We start from the raw sequence: 19,245 nt of genomic DNA on the forward strand, positions 1-19,245 counted from the left end.
CACGACATTATAAAGTCTTAAATTTTGATGGAATTAGAGTAGGGAAATGGCACTCGGATGCCGCCCAAGTCGAGCGAGTACTCGAGTACTCGGATATCGGCTACAGCCCTACTAGAAACAAAATCAAACGAGCTGAGGCACATGTCATGACTGTCGTGATTGTAGTTTTTGTTTTTGGGGAGTTGAGCAATATTTCTTTTCTGATAAACTTTTCCTTTGATTTATTATCCCAGCCTATTTTGAATTCTGTTGTATCATAGTGGTCTACAGTCTTAATCACAAACTAAAACTGTTAAGTTAAAAGTGTCATTGATGTGAATGGTTACAGCTTGAAGTGGCGGTGAGGTATTAAAAAATATTGATAAGGTCTTGAAAAAGTCTTAAAAAGGTATTAAAATTAACTTCAAGATTCCTGTATATACCCTGGTAAGTCTTTGTTATATAAAACGTTAGAGGTTAAACAACATTGCATGCTAGATTAGATTTTGAACACTGCTACAGCATATATGGGGAAAAGTTGTATAAAGCCTTCTGTGGCTCCAGTAGAAAATCTGATGAATTGGTTGAAGCTGAAGATTAGAAGCCTGAAAATCAAAAAGTCTGCTCCTCTAGTAGCATAACGCAGCAGAATGTGTACCTTAACTGTAGGCATTTTAAATTAGATGGTAGATAATAGAGGCACTGAAGCCACAGATGTATAATCACAGAATCTGCAGTGTATATAAAACCAAACCATAAATTCCCAAACTTGTCCTGCAGCTGTCTTGAAAAGTGGAGTGGCAAACACGCACAGACATATCAGTGACTCCAGAAATGGTTTTACCTTTCAAAGTAATTACAGTTTCCCGTTTTCCTGTGTGTGTGTGCAGGTGGCAGCATCCTCAGTACCCGCTGCTCTGAGACGTATGAGACCAAGACGGCCCTCATGAGTCTGTTTGGCCTGCCACTCTGGTACTTCTCCCAGTCTCCACGTGTTGTCATCCAGGTGAGCATGATGTCCAAGAGATATTTCTGTTTTTCTGGTAATGGAAACAAGTTAGATCTTGAGTGGAGAAGCATATTTGAATAATAAATAATAATTAATTTTAAGTCTTGTTCCCCCCTCTTCCCTTCTTCAGCCTGATGTTTACCCAGGTAACTGCTGGGCGTTTAAAGGCTCTCAGGGCTATCTGGTGATCCGGCTGTCCCTGAGGATCCTGCCCACATCCTTCTGCGTGGAGCACATCCCCAAGGCCTTATCCCCAACTGGAAACATCACCAGCGCTCCTCGCAACTTCACTGTTTTTGTAAGAAACATGGCGACACGACACCTTACAGCCAGGCCCTTGCTAACTCAAAACAAGCATTATGATTGATGGCTCTTTTTCATTGGATGTTTGTTTATATTCAGGGTCTAGATGATGAGTACCAAGAAGAAGGGAAGATGCTGGGGCAGTACATATACCAGGAAGATGGGGAATCCCTGCAAACTTTCCCTGTGATGGTAACTGTCGAGGCACCTCTGAACCTATTAGAGATAAACATCAGATTAATGTCTGTGACCATGTGCTGAATACATTATTTTCTCCTCTTAATTTTCAGGAGAAGAATGACAAGACCTTCCAGATCATAGAGGTGCGGGTGCTGTCTAACTGGGGTCACCCAGAGTACACCTGCATGTACCGCTTCAGAGTCCATGGAGAACCTCGGCCCCAATGACCCAACCACTACCATACCACTCATATATGACATATCACCCAATCCTGTACATAGCTCTCGCCAACTTCTTAAAAATGGAGGGGACTCGGTGCTACTTTGTGGACATTTTTGTATGTGGATGTTTTTGTACGAAAGCCATGAAGACAGAGGTTGTGGATTGTTAAAGGAATGTGCCCAGACTGAATCATGAACATGTTTTGTAACCTTGAAAGAATCACGGAAAAGTCTGTATGCGGACTGTCGGTGTTGCTGAGGAAGAATTGAACCACGGAAGAAGCTAAAAGTACCGGTCCCCTTTTTGTAAAAGGCCTCTTGCACTGAATTAGCCCATGAGGGCACCAGGCTCCACCGAGCGGACAAATCCATCCCCCTCTTGGCACGTTCCACTTCTACAGGAAGGTGGATGCTTGAAATGGGGGATTACAGACTCATCTCCATCATTTCTTCACACACTGTATCTTGGTCTGATTTGTTTTTTATGATCATCTGGATTGAGCTTTATTTTACTGGTAGAGTCGACAGTACTATTTTCAGGATTGAAGCCACAGCACCTTTTTCTGTGACGCTGTCCAGGCATGTTCCTCCCTTTGTTGCTGTCGGGTCTCTGCAGTGAACCTAACTGAGCTATGTGAACGGCCTGCTGGACTGGAGAACACTCACAGCAGGTTTATACTGGACATTGAAGGTTCACAACACTCGAGGCTTGGCATAATGCATCTACATAACTAAGACATTTTTTTGTTTTGTTTTGGAACTGAACATGCTGCCTATGGACAAACTCTGAATGTTTTCTCTATTGGAGACTTAATGCAAGTCATCCTTTAACTACACAGCAACACTATATAACCACTGACCTGCACTCTCTGTGTTGGGAGTGTCAGGAGGCTCTTCGCTATGTACATTAGACAAAATATATGTATGGCTATGGATGGACTCCAGGATTAACACTAGCATGTGACTCTTCAAGAACCATACTGTGTAACCTTTACATGCATCATGGTTTTACATGCGAGTTTGAGTCCTGTGCGTGGATCTCAACGTACAAATCAATGTTGAAAACTAAATAATATAACTTCTGTAGACAAGAGTGATTTTTTTTCTTTTCTGTTTCTACCAAGAGGAGACTCTCCGTGTCCCTCTAGCTCAGTTAAAAACGTCCTCATGTGGGCCCCCTCTATTCTGAAACCCTGAAGGAATGTAATCTGTACATTTTATTGTTGATAGCTGGTCCTTTATAATATCTGCTTTTATCAGTGTTGCTTTATAAAAAAAAATCATCCTGTTATTATCATTATAATTGTTGTGTTGCTACTATTATTTTTATTGTTATTCATTGAATTGTTTTGCTATTTTGTTTGTTTTTGGGGGGTTAATAATGTCAGAGGATGCACTGCTACAACTTGTTAGAGAAATGTTTGGCACAGGTTTTCACAATTTGTTTAAAGTCGGGGTGTGTGTAGTCACCAATTTTAGTTGCAAATATGGGAAAGTCTAACATGTTATGTATAAAATATGTTTTCTTCACGATCTTATTTATTAACAAGTCAGTTAGTTCCTTCAAGATATGAGTTACTGCAATGTATATTTTGTGAAAAGTTGTTCAGTGCATTTTGGAACCATCTTGGGAATTTTTTTTTTTTTTTAAGATAAATGGCTATTTTTGTTCAGTCATGAGATGACTTAACTGCTTTGGAATATATTCCAATAAAGACTTTAATTTTGAAGAACCTCATGTAAATAATGTAATCATGGCAAGAGAATATCACTGTGCCGTTTTCATCAGAGGCTTTATGTTATGCTTTAATATATTTTTAGAAAATAATCCATTTACTAAGTGATACTGGTGTTTGTTGCTTTCTGTAGCTGATCCTCTATTTGGAGCCAACAATAACAGATCTGATCAAACTGTTTTACTGATACAGCTTAAGTATCAGGAAAATATATTTCATCACACCTCTAAGTACAACATTCTATAAATATACAACACTTGACCTAATCCTTAATTTATCCCAGAAATTGCAACAGACCCCTTGTTAAAGCAAGCATCAGCCAGAGATCCCAGTGGAAAACACTAAAGACCATTTGTGATACACAACGTTTCTCTGAAGTCAAGTCACACATTGAAAAACCCCTTACACGTTAAAAAATGTACATTTACAGACTTTCCTGAGGCGACTTCTTTTACACAAGTATAAAAACACATTCTGCTACAATGGCCAGGAGTTTCTAATGCAGTAAATGTTCATTTAGAATGTGTATATCTCTGCTTGTGTGAGCTAATTAAGATTAAAGTAAAAATGCTGTGACTGATAAACATTCTTTGTGGAAAGTTCTACATTCAAAACCTTACTTGGAAGATACTAGTAAACGCATTATCAGAAATCTACACAAGTAGCCTACTCATGTTGTCAAAAACTATACAAATTACATAAAAGTCTTGTACAAAATATAATATTTGCCTCAGATGATTAAGCTTTTTTCTGTAAACAGTCAGTTAAATGTAAAATCATACAAACGTGGCCATTATCTGACCAACTCCTCAAAGGTTGAACCTATGGGTTGAACATAGTAGCCTATCAATGGCCAGTCATCTGCTGCTCCCTACTGGCGAATATAGGAACTGAAAAGATTTTTTTGTTCTACATTGGAAACAGCTCGACTGGAAAATATTTCATTTTATTGGGGAAAGCAGCTCAAGAAAAAAAGATGACTTTGTCAATGTGACCGCGGATGTAAAGCACTACGTTATCATAAAACCATAGACAGCAGGAGAAGGTAGGACTGCACCGCTCAGGTATGTTTTCGACCGTTTTACGCAACGTTATGATAGTATGTTGTGACCGAGGATGTGTCCGTTTATCCTTTTTTTTTTTTTTTTTTTTAATCGTTTTCACAATATTAATCTCCACTTCAACTCGTATTAGTCTTTCCTTTTTTTTGTTTTAGCCTCTTTTATACAGTCTATGGATGTGATTGTTTTAGCTTGAGTTCATACCGGAAGTTGGTGGACAATGATGCATCGCTACTTCCTTGGCAACCAACGAGTCCTTGACAACCTCTGGAAAACACGAGTAGAGCAATGGCGAAGATAATCAGCGACAAAAAATCACTTTGGCAACAAGTGTGTGAAGGTAAGACAAAAATGTATCTACCATTTTAAAGTTATTAAGCGAATTAAGAAAAAAAAGAGCCAATTTTGTTTTGTTCAATGTGTTTTGGGAGAATATGAAGCTGAGCAGCCCAGTCCTCCCAGTGCTGTGTGGACAGACAGCAGCTCAGTGAGCACCCAGTTCTCCCAGTACAGCGCCAGTATACATTCCCCAGTCTTCTATGGACTCACCACAGCCAAGGTCAGCTCTCTACAACATTATACCACATTGTTTTGCTGTAGGCTATGTCTCTGAAGTGATAACGACTGTCTCTGGTTTTCATCAGGTGTTTGTGGATGATGATCCTCTGAGAGACTTTGACCCTCTTATTTCCCACCCTGCTCTCGCTGGCTACTCCCTATTAGGAAAACCTCCTCCACCTAGACAGAGGTGCCTGTCAGGAGCCCAAAGTACATCATCTCCACAAACTAATAAAAGTAAGAAGAAGGTAACAGTGTAACATTTGTTGGGCCCCTGTTGATCTCCCCACAATGTATCCTTCATTCATAACTGAGATGCTTTGATGACAAGTTATTATTGGTTGTGTCGTTTTTCTCTAGTACTTCTATCATGGAATAATGTAACTTTCCTTATTGTAGTTATTACTTGGAAAAACAAGGAATTAAAGCAATTTTGATGAAACACTTCACACTAAACTGTTTAGGGCCCCAAAGGGTCGGAGGCCCCTGGACAGTTACTCATGTGGCTTGAACAAAAATGTCTGTGGTATCCTTGTCCATGTATTGCATGTCTGAGTGTGTGGGTGTGTTTCTGTGTTTGTGTCAGGTCCTGTCACCTCTTTTATGGAGAGGAAGGTGTTTTCGGTGTTGTTACCTGGACTGGAGGCTTTGCTGAGAGAGGCTCAGAAACATGGTTGTTTCCAGGTCTGAATTTCATCTGATCAACATCCAACCAATTATCAAAACATAAGCAACTGCTGAAATGAAACTTAATTTAAATCCTGAAATCAAAGGAATTTATCAGCTATATCCCGTTCAATAATTGAATAGTAAACATGCATCTTCTGGTCTTCATAACAGGCACTCATTTGTTTGGTAATTGTCACCACATTCTTTCTGCAGTTATTATTAAAATATCATGTGATCAAATGATCATCTTATTAGCTATAAGATGATCATTTGATCACATGATATTTTTGCAAGATCACCAATTAATGCAGTAGCTATATGAAGTAGAGTTTAAGTTTGCGTCACTTCATCCAACTGTGCCAGTTAAATCACTAAATAATCAGTAATAGTAATCCGACAGTACAGCGTCATCACATAATACAAAAACTGAATTGCCCTTGCTTTAACTATTTGTGAGATTTTGAATGCAGGTATTATTAACTTGTAATAAAGTGTTTTTACATTGTTATTTGTGAAATGTGACCAAGTGGTGTTGAACCACTTCATCTGCATGTTACATGGCATGTTTTACTTTGCAGAGAAAAATAACAGCATTTAACCCGTGTGACTTCCTTACTGAGTGGCTCTACAAGTAAGGCCTTAAACTCTCTCAACAACTCTCCTCTTACTGTGAAATACTCAATGTACCCCATTAACTCTCTCAAATATCACATTGTAAGTGCTGCATGTGAAAATTTGTGTGTGTCGTGTGCTTTTATCCTCTCACGCTCTCCCTCTATCCTCAGCCACAACCCCCGCAGGCAAAGACAGGTCCCAGTAAACTTCCATAACATCCCTTTTGTCAAGGACTGGCTCAGCGTGCAGTGAGTGTCTCATCAACCTGTCATCTATCTCATACATATGTAATACAGCTGGTAAATCATTGTTTGTCAAGGAACAAAACTGCAATGCTTTATCAGAAATACAGACTGGTCACCACGTTCCTTTTGCATCTCCACTGTCTTCAATGTAAAAGAGCATTCATTTCACTGGAATTAACTATACAAAGATACAGATGTTGTCATGCTGCCTTTAGTGACTCTTGCCTTGTCTTTTCTTTCTCTCTCTATCTGAAGTCCCAGACGTCCCACCCCCCTGTTTCTACTGCTGAGTGAGGATCAGGCTGCTCTGCTCATCCAGGCTTTCTGGAGGGGATACAAGGTACACTGGACGTGACTGGAAGCAAAATCATGTTTACAGGCTTTCTGTCTAACCCTTTATAGCTGCACTAGAGCTAGGAATGCTGACAAACAGAGTTAATAAAAACCCTTGAAAAGTAAAGAAAAGAAACTTTAACAAACACATTAATTCAAAAGTTAAAAAAAGAAGAAGGAAAAAGGAAAATAAAAAACATAAAAGGGAATGCAAATGCTTAAATCTGGAAGTCAATAACATTACCATGATTTTTAAACTGCATATATTCATATAATGTTTACCCTGGGCCAATCCCTCCTGCCAACTCTAATTCCCCCCCCCCCCCCCTGAACTTCTCAGATTGATTTAAGAATATTGGTTTTTGGGGTCAGAGAGGGCAGGAAACCTGCAATTACCCCACATGCCACAATGAATCTGTCTCCATGTGTGTATGAGTCAGTAATGATACAATAGGTGCCCTCTGTGCATTGGCCCACAGTACAGTGTTGTTGTATAATTCCATCTCGCTGAAAAGCCCCTCTTCCATGGGGACTGCATTTTCATTCAGCAGCTTGATTATGTCATCAGTGATGCCCGGCTTTTAATTCCCTCCTGTGTGGGCGTTGTGGTCTGAAGTGTTCTGTACTGTGATATAAATAGACACGCACAGACACTACCAGAGGCAAACAGCCACAGCTTTTCCACACACAGATAAACTCAGTCTTCTATTGTGTAAAAGGATGCACACAGGGGTCATGTTGTTGTTTGTCTCTCGAGAAGCTCTTATCATTATCTTCTCCTTCCTGTTTGTGGGAGGATTCAGCTTCAGTTTTTTAACAAACCATTGAGAGGAAAAAATGCCAGCTGTGTTGTCACATATAATTGCATTATGCTTGAATGAAAATATGCTTTTTCATGCAATTGTGTGTGCATTAGAATACAGACTGAATGTGCGCGCACACGTTTCCAGATTTGGAGAATATACTGTATACCAGCAGGGGGCAACACCTCCTCTTTTTTTCTCTGCAAGAACAAAAAATCGAATTGACCTCTGCTGACTTGGGGCGGCAGCAGTGAGTCAGCTGCCCGTCACTTCTCAATGTGTTTATTCTGAACTGAGAGAGAGCTTCAGTAGGGCCACTGATGGCACTGCAGCCAGGCACCCCAAGGGATTTAGAAGAAGAGAGACGCAGCCAGGAAGGGTTGGAGAGTCAATAAAGAGAGAATGGGAGGATATACTGTATCTGGAGGGATAAAGCTCAGGCTGTGTTTTGGAACATTTTTGGATGGATGGATGACAAAAAGGAAGGAAAGGCAAGCTGATTTTAAAGAGTGATTTTGGATTAGGAACGGTGCAAGACGAAATGCGGCACTGGCAACAGCTATAGTTGGTACTAGGAACAGGGAGAGAGATGGAGGATGAAGCTTCTGGGAGGCTGTAACCGCAGCACAATCAGGGTCCTAAGTTGAGGTTGGGCCTCTTAAACACATCAGCATCATTACTTATTTAAGATACACAGGGTGGAGTTATTTTGGGGCGAGGTCCTGACAGACGTTGTAGTGTGTCACGGCTGCTGTTACCTTGGCTGAGAGAAAAACAGCAGTTTAACAGCGCAGTGGGCAGCAGACCAGAGACAAGGACATCAGCACAAACAGTCTGTTGTGCAGCACCGATGCACTGTAAAACCTAATGTGTGTAACACTGTTTGTGTCTGTGAGTCTATTGCGTGCGCGCATGTTTGCAAACAGCATGTGACGACTCAGTATTGCCGCTTATTTTGCTCCCACGATGATGAATGCATTCTGACCAAAGTCTTATTGCATTATAATTATATCTTGCAGTTCTTAGATCTAAAAATCTATGTGAACAATAACAAGCTATATTTTACCATAATCTGCCCCAGTGTCAAGTTTTTAAGTACTTGAGAATATCTTCAAGGGTTTTATGTGAGTGTAATAGGATTATTATGAGTTTCTACGGCAGAAAAACACATTTGACCCAATGATAATTATGAGTTTTCAATGTGTTTCTTATCGAGCCTGTTATTAATAATACAGATGTGCATGTATTCAGCTACCCACCTCTGCCTTTATCATATTCTGTTCTACTCATCCCCCTCCATACTCCCTCATTTTCCCCCTCACTCTTACACTTTGTGTTATATAACCTGCCTGACGCAGCGCTGACTGCAGAGGGGGTGTGTGTGTGTGTTTGTGTGAATGTGTATCGGTGTATGTGTGTGTGATAGAAAGACAGACTGAATGCCAGGAGGCAGGGAGAGAGGAGAGATTTCCATAGATTGGCGTTTTAGCGCTCCGTTTTTTAAAATCTTTTCATCAAAACATATTGAGGAGTAGAGATGAGCAGCAGCAGAGATGGTACATGCAGACACATGCTCGCCTCGCACACACTCTGACTCACATCTGTGACCCAGACAATGTGATTGTCTCCCGTTTCACTCACATAGAACCATAAAGAGCTGCTCGGCCTAAACATATTACATAATCTTCTTTACACTGTGTGCCTCAACTCTAATCCATTCATCCATGCCTGCTAGTGCAATGCACACATACATTCACACACACACACACATACACACACACACACACACACACACACACACACACACACACACACACACACACACACACACACACACGCACACACACACACACACACACACACACACACACACACACACACACACACACACACACACACCACTGATCACTAAGACTTCTCAGGGTGTCTCAGGTTGAGTCAGCTGAGTTGGAGTAATGTTGTAGCAGTATAATGAATAAGGATTACACTTAGGTTGTCAATATTAGGTTTGTGGTCAAGTAGCGACGCAGACTCCCCTCTTAAACATTTCCACTTTCCATTTATCCAATTTATATACCACACACACACTAACCACATCCTGGCTATAGATGACCCTTACATAATAAATCCAAGTCCAGTCCAACCAAGTCCATCTTAGTTCAAATAAGCGTCATTAGTTATCACAATTCTGTCTGTGATGTGTTGTGCTTTTTTTGTTTTTTGTTTTCTTTTATAGAAAATGTAAGAGAAGAGTGAGACATTTTCAGAAACAAGCTCATTCACTTTCTGGCCAAGAGTGAGATGAGAGGATTAATACCACTCTCATCTTTATCCTGTAAATTCAAAGCTACTGTATAGTCGTCGTCAGCCAATCAGTTTGACTTAGCGTGAGAGATGGCAGTAACAGGAAACAGCCTGACAATTTCCTTTGCTGTTTTAAGGGGAAATTGTGTCGCTCTGTTTTTTATGCAAGATGAGTTGTTAGGAAACTTGTGGAGAGTCCAGTGAGTAACCATCCTCCCACTACAGCTTAAAGATAAACTGTCCCTACGCTAGCAGCAGGGGTTCCCTCATCATCATCATCATCATCATGGTAACAATAACCTGAGGTTAAGGATGTCATATGTTCACAGTTGGGTTACAAATGGTGTTTGGTCTGTTTTAAGAAAAGCTGATTTGGTTTAAATATGCCTACTTGTTGTCATCATTGTAAAAAATAATTAACCCACGTCTATTGAAATGAAATAACTGAGTCCCATCTTATTTGCCAAACAATGTAACTGTGGCACATAATTGGCTGCAGACTCTGAAGACCTATGAGTTTGTTTTTCTTATAGGACATTCTGTATCTGCTGCATGAAATAACAAAGTATTGTATTTACACTTTGGTATTTGTCTGGATTAAACAAGTGAGATGTGATGTTACTAAATGAGCTTCAGAGGAGCTGGGAGGCAGAGTCGTGCTTTCTGTTTCCCTGTTCTCAGTCTTGCGTGCTAAGCTAACTGGCAGCTAGCATAGCTACGTATTTATCATACAGACACCAGAGGCAAATTACAAGCAACTTTCACAAACTTATGCTCTAAAGGTTTGAGTATTTTGAGTATTTTGTCATTTTTATGTAATTTCTCTCTCAGAACTACTCAAACATTACATTCTGATTTGCATTCAATTTTGTGTCAGATAGTGAACATAGTAGGTGATAATTATTTTTGACTTATTTATTTGTCAAGTCAGTGTCAAGTCAGTGTGACTAAAATACTAGCCCTTTTACAGTCACAACATGACTAGGAAAAGTACTGTTGGACAGGCCAGCGAGCTTATTGTTAAGAACTAGGGCACTGAGAGGACTGAGTGGTATTCCACTTGAAATAAACTAATAGAGCTGACACACACACACACTCTCTCTCACACACACACACACACACACACACACACACACACACACACACACACACACACACACACACACACACACACACACACACACACACACACACATACACTGAGCTGTATGGCCAACAGCAGAAGTAGGTCTGTGATTCCAGCTGAATGATCTGAGCACAGTGATAGATGAATGGTTTGGATTCAGGTCTAGTGTTAAGTCAGTGTCGGGTCACGAGCAGTGACACTCATGCAGAAAATATGTCACAGGCTCTCAGGACATTCACTGGCCAGTGGCTCTGCTTCCTCCTCCCTCCTTCCACAGAGAAGCTGCAGGGGCAGAGTCGGATGGATTGGTCATAGCATGAAGGGCCGGCAAAGGCAGCACTTTTTATATCCACTTCCATCTGAAATACTGAGACTATTTTCTAGCTTATTTACTTTGAAGTGCTCTGTCAAAGGACAGCATGGCCACAATGCAACCTCTGGTGTATGAATCTACAGAGGCACATTATGAGATCACAGGATGCTTGGCCGGTTGAACCTTGATGAATTGGTCAACAAAAAGATGGGTGGGTGGGTGGATGGGGTAGACTATAGTGACTGTGTCTTTATGTAGCCTGTCGGTATGGCTGGTGATGCAACAGCAGCCAGTCCCTCCGAACAGAAGCCATTGTGCTGCCGCAGAGTGTGAGACTGGGAGAGCAGCTCGGTCTCACAGGCAGCTTTGCACAAAAACGGAAGGCAGCTTGAAAGGCTGTGCAGTGGGATTGAAGCGTGTGCGCGAGAGAGGGCGAGGAGGGCATGTCGTGCACAGTTTGTGTGTCTGCGTGGTTGTTGAGTGTAGGGGGGGCTCTGCCTGTGCTGCTGATGGTGTGGGCTTTAAGAGACAGAGGAGGGCTGAGTCCCACTACTTAGTGTTTTTGTGCTGCCGTGCGATTTTCTTTTTTCAGCACGTGTGCATTTGCTCGTGGTTGTGGTTTTGCATGTTAAATAATACGTGTGTACGTGTGAACGCATGCAGCCTTGCAATGTCTTGCTAATTTTTCCTAATCACTCTAATCCCAACCTTCATGCATAGACAGAGCATGAGAGGACTGGCTCACGTGTACAGTGAAACAGGCTGTATCACATGTGCAGTGACATAGATGATTATAGCAACAAGCAATTGTGTTTAAAGGTTCACTATTGATTTGCATTAGGGGGAATGAATAAAGAAACATATTAGTTGTTATAAATTACGTTCAAATGTATACACTCACACACAGAACATTAAACACAGAGTCTCTGACGAGCTTCATGCACCCGCAGTCAAAACAATACCTCACCCCTGCTAATCGGTTGTGCTGATGCACACAGACAGGCTTCAAAATGCTCACACACACACACACACACACACACACACACACACACACACACACACACACACACACACACACACACACACACACACACACACACACACACACACACACACACACTCAGCTCAGCTCTTTGTCTCCTGCTGTCACACACAAACTGTCTGTGTCCTGTAGAAAGCGTGTCTATTAACAAAGCCAGCTTTTCAACAGCTGAGAATTATTGTTTTAGTCTCTATAAGTCTGACCTATTATAAAGCGTTGTCGCAGGAATCCCAAGGGTTTGGTCTCGTCAAATATATCTGTCATTTTTGCAACGCTGACGGCAGAAGCGTTAAAACTGTGGGTTTGAGGCTTTTGCAGCACACCAGTGAGAGTGACACAGAGCCGAAATGGCCACACAGACAATGGTGAGCAAACACGACAGACTCTAGCTCCCCCAGCCCTGCTGACCCTCACCCCTCATTTCCATTTCTATGGTTTGCTTCCATCAGCATAGGGGCTGTTGCGGTGTCGTGACACCCCATGAATTAACTATTGGAGCTCACCATTCCTCAACCCATCACCAAGCACATGTAACAGGCCCACCTTCATATTCTCTGCTAATAGCTACACTACACCACACATTATCACCACACAAGCAGGTGAGTAATAAAGCAAATTTGGGGAGGAGGAAAGGTTGGAAAGCGTACAGAAGAGAGTGAAGAGGTGAATGGAGAGGGATGAAGCACTGACATGCTGGAGGACAAGAGAATGAGGTGTTTATATAAGAGACAGCATCTGAGAGAAAAGAGGGAAGGAGGGAGACGTAAGGAAAAGAAGGATTAGTTAGTGGTAGGAGGAAGAGGTAATGAAGGGAAATGAGAGAGAGCTGTTCAGGCATATTTTCTATTAATCTAAAGCAGCAAGTCTGTATGGTAATCTCTCAGGAAAGCCAGCAGCCCACACACAAACACACACAACAACAGGGAGTTCCTCTGACAACGAAAGAGCTAACTAGAGGCTGAACAGAGAAAATGACGAGACAACTTCTACACAGTTAGACTGTACAGATCCACTGCTTGTTTAGACAACAGTGGTGGCTTACTGGCACTGGTCAGCTTGCAACTTAATTAAGTTATTGATGATGTTTGCTAATGTGAATTCATGCATGTGCTGCCTTTGCACGTGTACTCTGTGTGTTATAGATCAGGGCTCGTCCAGATGTACAGGAGCTGTGTCGGTGGCAAAAAAAACTGAGAGAGAACCGCAACATTGCCAAAACAGTTGAGCAGTTCTGGGCCCAACGAGAGAGCCGAGGTGAGAGCACACACACACCCACACAGAAACACACACACAGATAACTCACTCATATCGGTAGCATTAAATGCCAAGCCTTAGGCCTGCAACATAATAGCATTGATCTCGAGCTTTCTCCTGGTGGCCAATGACAGCTGCTGATTAGCAGGCAGGATGCCAACACACTTTGTTCTCTAACATTCACATACCGGAATACATAGATATCAACCTATACAGTGCTACACACACATTTCCACAATTACGCTCTCGTGTCAGCTCGTGAAGAGTACAGTTTCAGACACACACACACTTACACGCACAGAAACCGATACAACATTCATCTTAGCATGGCTTTGAAGTTAAAGCAGAGAGATGAGGATTCTGGGAGCGGTGACAGAAGAGAGAGAGAATGAGGCCAGTGACAGAGATAGAAAAAGAGACAAGGAGAGAGAGTATGAGGAAGAGAGAGAAGATCGCAACTGAAGAAGAGAGGGAAAATGTCTGCAGGGCTCAGGGTGCGTTTGTGTGACAGAGATAGAGCAGAGGATGTAGGCTGAGGATACGTGTGAAGAAAGAGACGAGATACAGAGCGAAGAGGATGGGAGATGAAGACAGAGAGAGGCATAAAATTGATTGTGCGTGTGTGTCTGTGTGTGTGTGTGTGTGTGTGTGTTGTGGGTGTACTCTGTGAACACATGAAGGACAGAGGGACAGGACAGCTGAGAATGCAGACTCATGTCCAATGTGACTGACCTGCATTAGAGCTCAAAGAGAGAGACAGAAATTTGTCCTTGGACACACGCACACACACTACTATGCCAGTGATGTCCAACCAGAAAGTACAGTACCACCGTAACAAGAGTGTACATAAACACCTAGTGGCTAACTTCACCTAATTTGGAGAAAAAAAAAAGGTTTTTATAAAAATAGAAAGGAAACTCACTCACGTATGACTACACAATGTTGTGATGCTCATTTTAGCTCAGGGGAATTCCAGTTCATCTATATTTTGGTCTGTTCATGATCATGAAATATCTCAACCATGGACTACCATGAAATCTTCAAAGATTTTTGGTCTACAGAGGATGGGTTTCTATAAACTTCACCACAAATCAGTAGTGTAACCATGAAATAACCTTACAGCTACTAGAGGCCCGTGGCACAGTTCATTTCTGGGAAAAAAAACAACAACAACAACATCAAAATAAACATCTAAAAGTGATGGATTAATGGTTAAAATATCCAGATTCAGCTACTCTGCGTGACTGTGATGACTGTAAATTTGAACAAATGTACTGAAAGATAAAAAGAGACCATGAACCATGAACAATCCCAAGATTGAACCAGAACATTTAGTGGTGGATTCATGGATGAGACACTTGTGATGTTCGTGGTTCATCACCTTGTAAGAGAACAGCAATGTTACGTTATAAGTACTGAAACATTGAACAGTTGGACATGAGCATTCAAACGTTTAGAGAAGGTCAAATTAAGTTCACCTGTAGAGGTTATAGTGCATTTTAGGTGACATTCATCCTAAAGCTGAATATCCTTAACTTTTTGTGGGTTGTGACTTGTATGTATTTTCAGTTGACTTGTTCACACTTGACATCCACGTACACAATAAGACTCAACAATACTCATGACAGACACTGAGACAGAACTACACAATAGCCCAATGACATCTCATTTCAAATATTGCGTAACCTTTATATTTTGTGAAAATATATTTTCTGATATTGTAAACCGTGAAACATTAGTCATATCATAATTTACTGTTCTTTGTACTGAACTAATTCTACATTGGGGCAGTATGATGACTGGCTAGTGAAATAATAATAAGTATTCCTGTAGCAGTAGTGATGATGGCTCCTTTTGCTTTTAATGCAAAGTGTACTTTAGCTGATCTGATAGGACTGGTGGTACAACTACTGTAGAGGACAGACTATCAATTCATGTGCCTACCATTCAGACACACACACACACACACACACACACACACACACACACACACACACACACACACACACACACACACACACACACACACACACACACACACACACACACACACATGCAGCATGCAGATCCAAGCTAGTCATAGTAGTGTCTCTGGTTTTGTTTCTTGCAAACAATGAACGACACCATCGTGCACACAGGTTTGTTTCCACACTGACACATTCCACACAACAAAGGCGCCCGCTGCAGCCGAGGCAGGCCGGCCGGCGAACATTCTTCCACCGGGGCGCCACAGCCACACAGTGCTGCTGCTGCTGCTAGCTGCTGCTGTCTGCTACCAATACTGCACCACTACTGCTGACCTGACATTCTCGCATGGAGCCTGGGGCTGATTGTGTGTATGTGTGTGTGTGTTTGTGTTTGTAAGAGTGTATGTGAGTGTATGTGAGATTCTACCCAGACTGTGTCCTGAATAGAAACCATTTTCTGACCTCTTCAACAGAATCCGAAATGGATGAGAGTGAGAGAGAACCGGAAATGTGTGAGATTGAGGCCAGGAGGGATTGGTGCTGAAGTTGCAGTTTGTTTGCTGTGTTTGCCTCTTGTTGTATTGGATGTAATGAAGCAAGCACTGCCCTCCAGAAGTCACTGATAAATGACCTATGTTTGGAACAGAGACAGAGGAGGTAGAGAGAGTCTGAGTTAGATGGATGTAGAAGGGGGAAATATTTAGGGAAGGCCTCTCCTTGCTGTATACAGGCTCTTTAAGTTGATCCAGCGACAGCTGCACTTGTCTTATTTGACCCGTGGAGACCAGCATGTGATACCTCTTCTACCCTTTCACGTTTCAAAGCCTGAAATCAGATTTGGTTGGACACGGAGAGAAGAACAATAAGGCTCAGAGTAAAGCAAGAGAGCAGGCACACAATGATATTTAGAGGTCAAAAGGTCATGGCTCATTGGACAGGTGCAGCGCTCAACAGCTCATGAATCACTGTGTGACTGTCCTTGACTGTAGCCTGACATGTCAGATGTTTACCGTCAGTGCAGGGCTCCGTCCATACACAGTTGTTTAACCTAGAGAACAGTTTTCCTCATCATGTTAATGAAAATAAAGAGTCAGAGCGCCTTAATCATGAAGTCTGTCATGAAGTTAACACTTTCATAAATGTGTCAGAAACAGTTATATACTGTAATTTTCTCATCTGGCTGTGTGGAGTTTTCATGTTCTCTCTGTGCCTGCATGTGTTGTCTCCAGCTTCAACAGTCCAATCACAGGCACATTAGGTTAATTGGTGAATTTAAGGTGCCCATAGGTTACAGATAGAATTAGCACAGCTAATATTAAATTAATATTTCACTTGAAGAAATTACTAAAATGATTTGTTGATATTACAGAAGGTTGTGCAAAATAGTCAAAGACTGAGAAAGTCTCACGTATGTTTCAGTAGGACACTTAAGAATCTGTGAGCCTCCAGTTTTTTCAAAAGAGGACTTTTAGGCAGAAATAAAGCAAAAATATTTTCTTTTACACTTAGCAGTGTCGGCTTCAAACAACAGAAAACATTAATAATGCTATTCTTTTTTTTTCAGTGGGATCAGTTATGACAGATATTCCTGAAAGCCCCCAGCCTGGTAACTCCGATGTGTCCATCCAAGTGGTTTCCCCCACCCCCCAGAGCACCGTGGTCCACACCCCAACCGCACAAATGACCGCTGAGACTGGTGAGTGGCTGACCCCCAGCCTGTGCAACGTGGGAGAAACCGTCACAGAATAATTTCCTGGCTGATGCAGAGCCTGGTGACAAGTCCCCTGACTGCAGCGTCGTCGTTGTTACAAGGACGTCACAACCTGAGGTAGACTGGTGGTGCTGTTAGCTCTGTGTACACGTTTTTTTGTGTGCGTGTGTTTAAAGCCTATTAAACTCTGATTGGTTGATGTCAGACTCACCAAAGTGATCAGTCAAACAAGCCATTAAAAACGCCTGTAATCAGTTGGCTATGGTCAGGCAGGGATTTACGGTCAGAGATCTGTGTCTAATTAGTTGATTGCTTTCACTGCCTTTTTGATGGATGACTTGCTTTTACGAGTCTCACCCAACCAATACACACCGTATAGTACGGTTCACATATTATACTGACAGGGAGAGAGAAACCTCTTGTAACAGGCTTAATGTTTCCTCTCAGCACCTCTGGCTGATCAGCTCAGAGGAAGACAACCAATCATATTTCCTCGACTCGTCATTTCCTTTTACTTAAGTGGAACATATCTCTCCACAAAAGAGGTCATTGCATTTCCATTCAAGTCAGGAACTGAGGCTGGCCTGGAAGGTGACTCAGCACACAGGGTAGCACGTTCTCCTCACCTGTTTATCAGAAAAGAAAATGACCCTGTCAGAGAAAGAGAGGATTTATGGAATGGAAAAAGTGTCTGAGAACAAAAAGAAATATCTATATTCAACATAGATCTCACTACATTACCAATAATATTGACCCCGTTATGTATCTTATCTTCAGAAATACAATCTGGACATTATGCACTGCTTAAGAATAAATATTTCAATATTAGTGCATACTCTATAAATAAATGATCCAGACGAAAAAGCAAAACAAATTTCCGCTTTTGATAAGATATGGAAATTGTGATAGTTTATTGTATGGCATAAAGCACAATAAAACTACACAACAAAATAAAACTACACTTGCGTGATGGTATCAAAAACTGATATTTTTGTTGTCTTCTGCTTGGATATTTTGAGCATATTTTTGCATAGTCCCACATGAGCAGGGTTTCAGTAATTGTGGTTTTTAGTTTTGGCATTTTGCCTAATTGTTAGACATTTTGTAGCACCCCTGCTGAGTCCGGCATCTTCAGCTGTCTGTCTCTGCGACTGGCAGAGATCAAACATCATTTTAAATGTCATGCATCAGCCGTGGAAAGTTCATGAAATTTGATTTGCAAAAATATTCAGGATAAAAAAGACTGCATGCAGCTCAACTGACTTGGCAGTGCTTTGCTTTCCTTCATGCCAACTTAAAAGGCTGTGCAGGTTGTAACTGTCTTTTCCTGACTTTGTCAATTAAACTGAGGAAATAAAGTGCACTCCTGGCGTACTTCCATCACTCCTTGAACCGAGCGTACCTGAGAGGATACTTCTGGTTTCCTCTCCAGTGACCGCAGAGCACTGAGACGGCGGCCTTGTGATGGATGGCTTTCCCGACCATCCCAGTCACTGATGCACACTGCCTCACAGTGAGGCACGAGGAGGGTCATGTATCACCCATTGCAGGTATGTGGATGCCCGGGAGACAGCTGCCACTGGGTGAGGTGATAAAACAGACCATTTCATTCTGAGGACATCTGATAGTGCAGCCAGCTCCACAGAGTCTGGCAGCAATGGGCCTGAATGAAACTGGATCACACAGCAGCAGGAAGGACTAGGCACCAGGCTGTCAGAGCGAAGCCAGATAACAACTAGTTTGGTGCTGTCATTCCTGGCTGAAGGTGAAGATGGAGAATATCTTTACACACAGAGTTTCTGAGTAAAACATATCA

At 41.8% G+C, this 19,245-nt stretch overlaps 2 protein-coding genes across 6 annotated transcripts in view; both read left to right on the forward strand.

Annotated features, from left to right (window-relative positions):
• sun1b (Sad1 and UNC84 domain containing 1b) overlaps positions 1-3,931 on the forward strand; it is a 28,120-nt gene extending 24,189 nt beyond the window's left edge. For 3 of the 5 annotated variants that reach the window (XM_083977132.1, XM_083977131.1, XM_083977133.1), the window contains 4 exons: positions 870-985; positions 1,119-1,286; positions 1,391-1,483; positions 1,582-3,930. In XM_083977132.1, the coding sequence (XP_083833258.1) occupies positions 870-985; positions 1,119-1,286; positions 1,391-1,483; positions 1,582-1,698 (494 nt within the window). In that variant the 3' untranslated portion in view covers positions 1,699-3,930. Of the gene's footprint in view, positions 1-869; positions 986-1,118; positions 1,287-1,390; positions 1,484-1,581 lie in introns of all 5 variants that reach the window. The other 2 variants (XM_083977130.1, XM_083977129.1) reach the window with 1 other exon arrangement.
• Positions 3,932-4,720: 789 nt separating this feature from the next.
• iqck (IQ motif containing K) lies at positions 4,721-18,941 on the forward strand. Its single transcript, XM_083976860.1, has 10 exons — positions 4,721-4,829; positions 4,921-5,048; positions 5,134-5,284; positions 5,634-5,731; positions 6,295-6,347; positions 6,502-6,579; positions 6,832-6,916; positions 13,640-13,751; positions 17,283-17,546; positions 18,862-18,941. Exons 1-9 carry the CDS (start codon positions 4,778-4,780, stop codon positions 17,465-17,467), a joined length of 942 nt encoding a protein of 313 aa, XP_083832986.1. The 5' UTR covers positions 4,721-4,777; the 3' UTR covers positions 17,468-17,546; positions 18,862-18,941.
• The last annotated feature ends 304 nt before the right edge of the window (positions 18,942-19,245 follow it).

Source organism: Trachurus trachurus, assembly GCF_905171665.1.
Source record: "Trachurus trachurus genome assembly, chromosome: 8".
Lineage (NCBI taxonomy): Eukaryota > Metazoa > Chordata > Actinopteri > Carangiformes > Carangidae > Trachurus > Trachurus trachurus.

Coding starts and splice junctions, on each gene's coding strand:
- iqck (XM_083976860.1), top strand. CDS start 4,778: ATGGCGAAGATAATCAGCGACAAAAAATCACTTTGGCAACAAGTGTGT. Junction 6,580..6,831: donor AAGGACTGGCTCAGCGTGCA/GTGAGTGTCTCA, acceptor CTCTATCTGAAG/TCCCAGACGTCCCACCCCCC. Junction 6,917..13,639: donor CTTTCTGGAGGGGATACAAG/GTACACTGGACG, acceptor TGTGTGTTATAG/ATCAGGGCTCGTCCAGATGT.